General features: G+C 51.0%; 1 protein-coding gene across 1 annotated transcript; it reads left to right on the forward strand.

Annotated features, from left to right (window-relative positions):
- Positions 1 to 464: 464 nt before the first annotated feature.
- Positions 465 to 1,709, forward strand: LOC139352817 (uncharacterized). The gene is made up of 3 exons (XM_070995452.1): positions 465 to 886; positions 1,000 to 1,303; positions 1,371 to 1,709. Exons 1-3 carry the CDS (start codon positions 465 to 467, stop codon positions 1,707 to 1,709), a joined length of 1,065 nt encoding a protein of 354 aa, XP_070851553.1.
- Positions 1,710 to 2,109: the final 400 nt, after the last annotated feature.

Genomic DNA, 2,109 nt, shown 5'->3' on the forward strand with positions numbered 1-2,109 from the left:
AGCGAAGCCGAAGTCCTGGCTGCGCTAAGGAAAATCAAAACCGAAAAAGCCCCTGGCCCCGACTGCATTCCCAATGCTGCACTGCACACATTGGTGGCAAACTACCCGGGTATATTCACGGAGATGTACAACATGTGTCTCACCCAACGAACCTTCCCCATAGGTTGGAAGCGTCAAAGGTTGGTGCTTATCCCAAAACCGGGCAAGCTGAACGACGACGCATCGTCATACAGACCTGCTGAATACAACGGGGAAGATATTCGAGCGCATAATCTGCACCCACCTCAAGAAAGAACTCGATCAACTTAGAGCGCTTTCGGACCACCAGTTTGGCTTCCGGAGGAAAAGAAGCACCATCGACGCGATCCAAACGGTCACCCAACTGGCTGCTAACGCAATTGAAGGAGAAAGGTGGCTAGGTGGCTCAAAAGAGTACTGCCTTGTCTGCACCCTGGACGTCAAGAATGCCTTCAACTCTGCCAACTGGAACCTTGTCCTGCAGGCATTCCATCGCATGGGAAATCTCGAATTACCTGATCGACCTCGTAGCGGACTACTTCAAGGACAGAGTGCTAACATATTCCTCTGATGTCGGAGAGCACAAGTACCTGGTGACAGGAGGAGTACCTCAAGGCTCAGTCCTGGGCCCGATACTGTGGAACGTCATGTACGACGGGATCATAAGGCTGGTACTGCCCGCAGGATGCACTGTGGTGGGATTTTCGGACGACATAGCGCTGGTAACGGTAGCGAAAACCCTCGACGAGATCACGGATATGTGCAGCCTCGCGATAGACACCCTCATGTGCTGGCTCGCAGACAACGGGTTAGCAGTCGCCGAGCACAAAACGGAGGCAGTGCTCATAAGCAGCAGGAAGACTGTGGAGTAGGCCACAATACGAGTCGGATCAACTCCAATAGTAACAAGCGCCTCAATCAAGTATCTTGGAGTACTGATCGACCACAGGCTATCGTTTAAGACGCACCTATCGTATGCAGCAGCCAAAGCATCCAGATCAACTGCAGCCATCTCAAGGATGATGGCCAATACTCGAGGACCGAAACAGCACAGCAGAAGGATTATAGCCACAGTGGTGACATCTACCATATTGTACGCCGCGCCCATATGGGCCGAAGCCATGAAGACCGCATCATACAGCCGCCAGTGCAAAGCTGTTTCCGAGGAAGCCGCGCTAGCGGTAGCCGGTACTATACCGATAGACCTGCTGGCGGCAGAACGAAGAACTGGGAGCACAGGAAGCAGGACTCAACGCAGCAACACGATCGAGGCATGGCAAAGGAGGTGGAACAATGCGACCACAGGGCGGTGGACTCACAGGCTAATTCCCAGTCTAACCCCCTGTCTGCAGAGGCGACACGGACAGGTAGACTTCTACCTCACGCAGATGATCTCTGGGCACGGATGTTTCAAGGAATACCTGCATAGGTTTAATCACGAGCCAAACCCCTACTGCGACCACTGCGGCACAGGAAGCATCGAAGACGCGGAGCACGCGCTATTCATCTGCCCCCTATTCGTTAGGTACCGAGCCGAAGCTGAAACGACAACCGTTTGTAACCTGACAGCGGACAACGTGATCAGCTGCATGCTGGAAAGCCAAAGCAAGTGGGACGCGATAGCCAACATGGCCGCTGGCATCCTGAAGGAGCTAAGGCGTCGAGAACGGAGTCGACGCATCCAGCCATAAGGACGAGCGGCAACCTGACCGCCATCCGACCCGCGAAGTATAGCTTTGCGGCAGTCCCGCGGGAACGGAACATTTTTACCTCTTCTCTTCTTCTACCACTTATATTCATGTATATATTTAAGCTTCATTTAATAAAAAAAAAAAACCTCTAAGAAATAAGAACCCAAATTTAATTGTCGACAATCCAATGGAAAATTACTAAACTATAAGCAAGCCAGGGGAAAGTTACCATGAAACAAAAAACCACAGTTTATAGACTAAACAATTAGAACGAGCCGCTGTTCAGACTATTTCGGGACCAAAGTCTGGAGTCCGAAAAAATCCGTGAGCAAACAAAAGACAATCATCGAAATCCGCTAAAGAATCTATGTGTAAATTTCGCACGCAGAACTTTCAACAA

Source organism: Drosophila suzukii, chromosome 3, assembly GCF_043229965.1.
Source record: "Drosophila suzukii chromosome 3, CBGP_Dsuzu_IsoJpt1.0, whole genome shotgun sequence".
In the NCBI taxonomy this organism is placed as follows: domain Eukaryota; kingdom Metazoa; phylum Arthropoda; class Insecta; order Diptera; family Drosophilidae; genus Drosophila; species Drosophila suzukii.

Coding starts and splice junctions, on each gene's coding strand:
- LOC139352817 (XM_070995452.1), top strand. CDS start 465: ATGCCTTCAACTCTGCCAACTGGAACCTTGTCCTGCAGGCATTCCATC. Junction 887..999: donor AGCAGCAGGAAGACTGTGGA/GTAGGCCACAAT, acceptor TATCGTATGCAG/CAGCCAAAGCATCCAGATCA. Junction 1,304..1,370: donor ATCGAGGCATGGCAAAGGAG/GTGGAACAATGC, acceptor CCCTGTCTGCAG/AGGCGACACGGACAGGTAGA.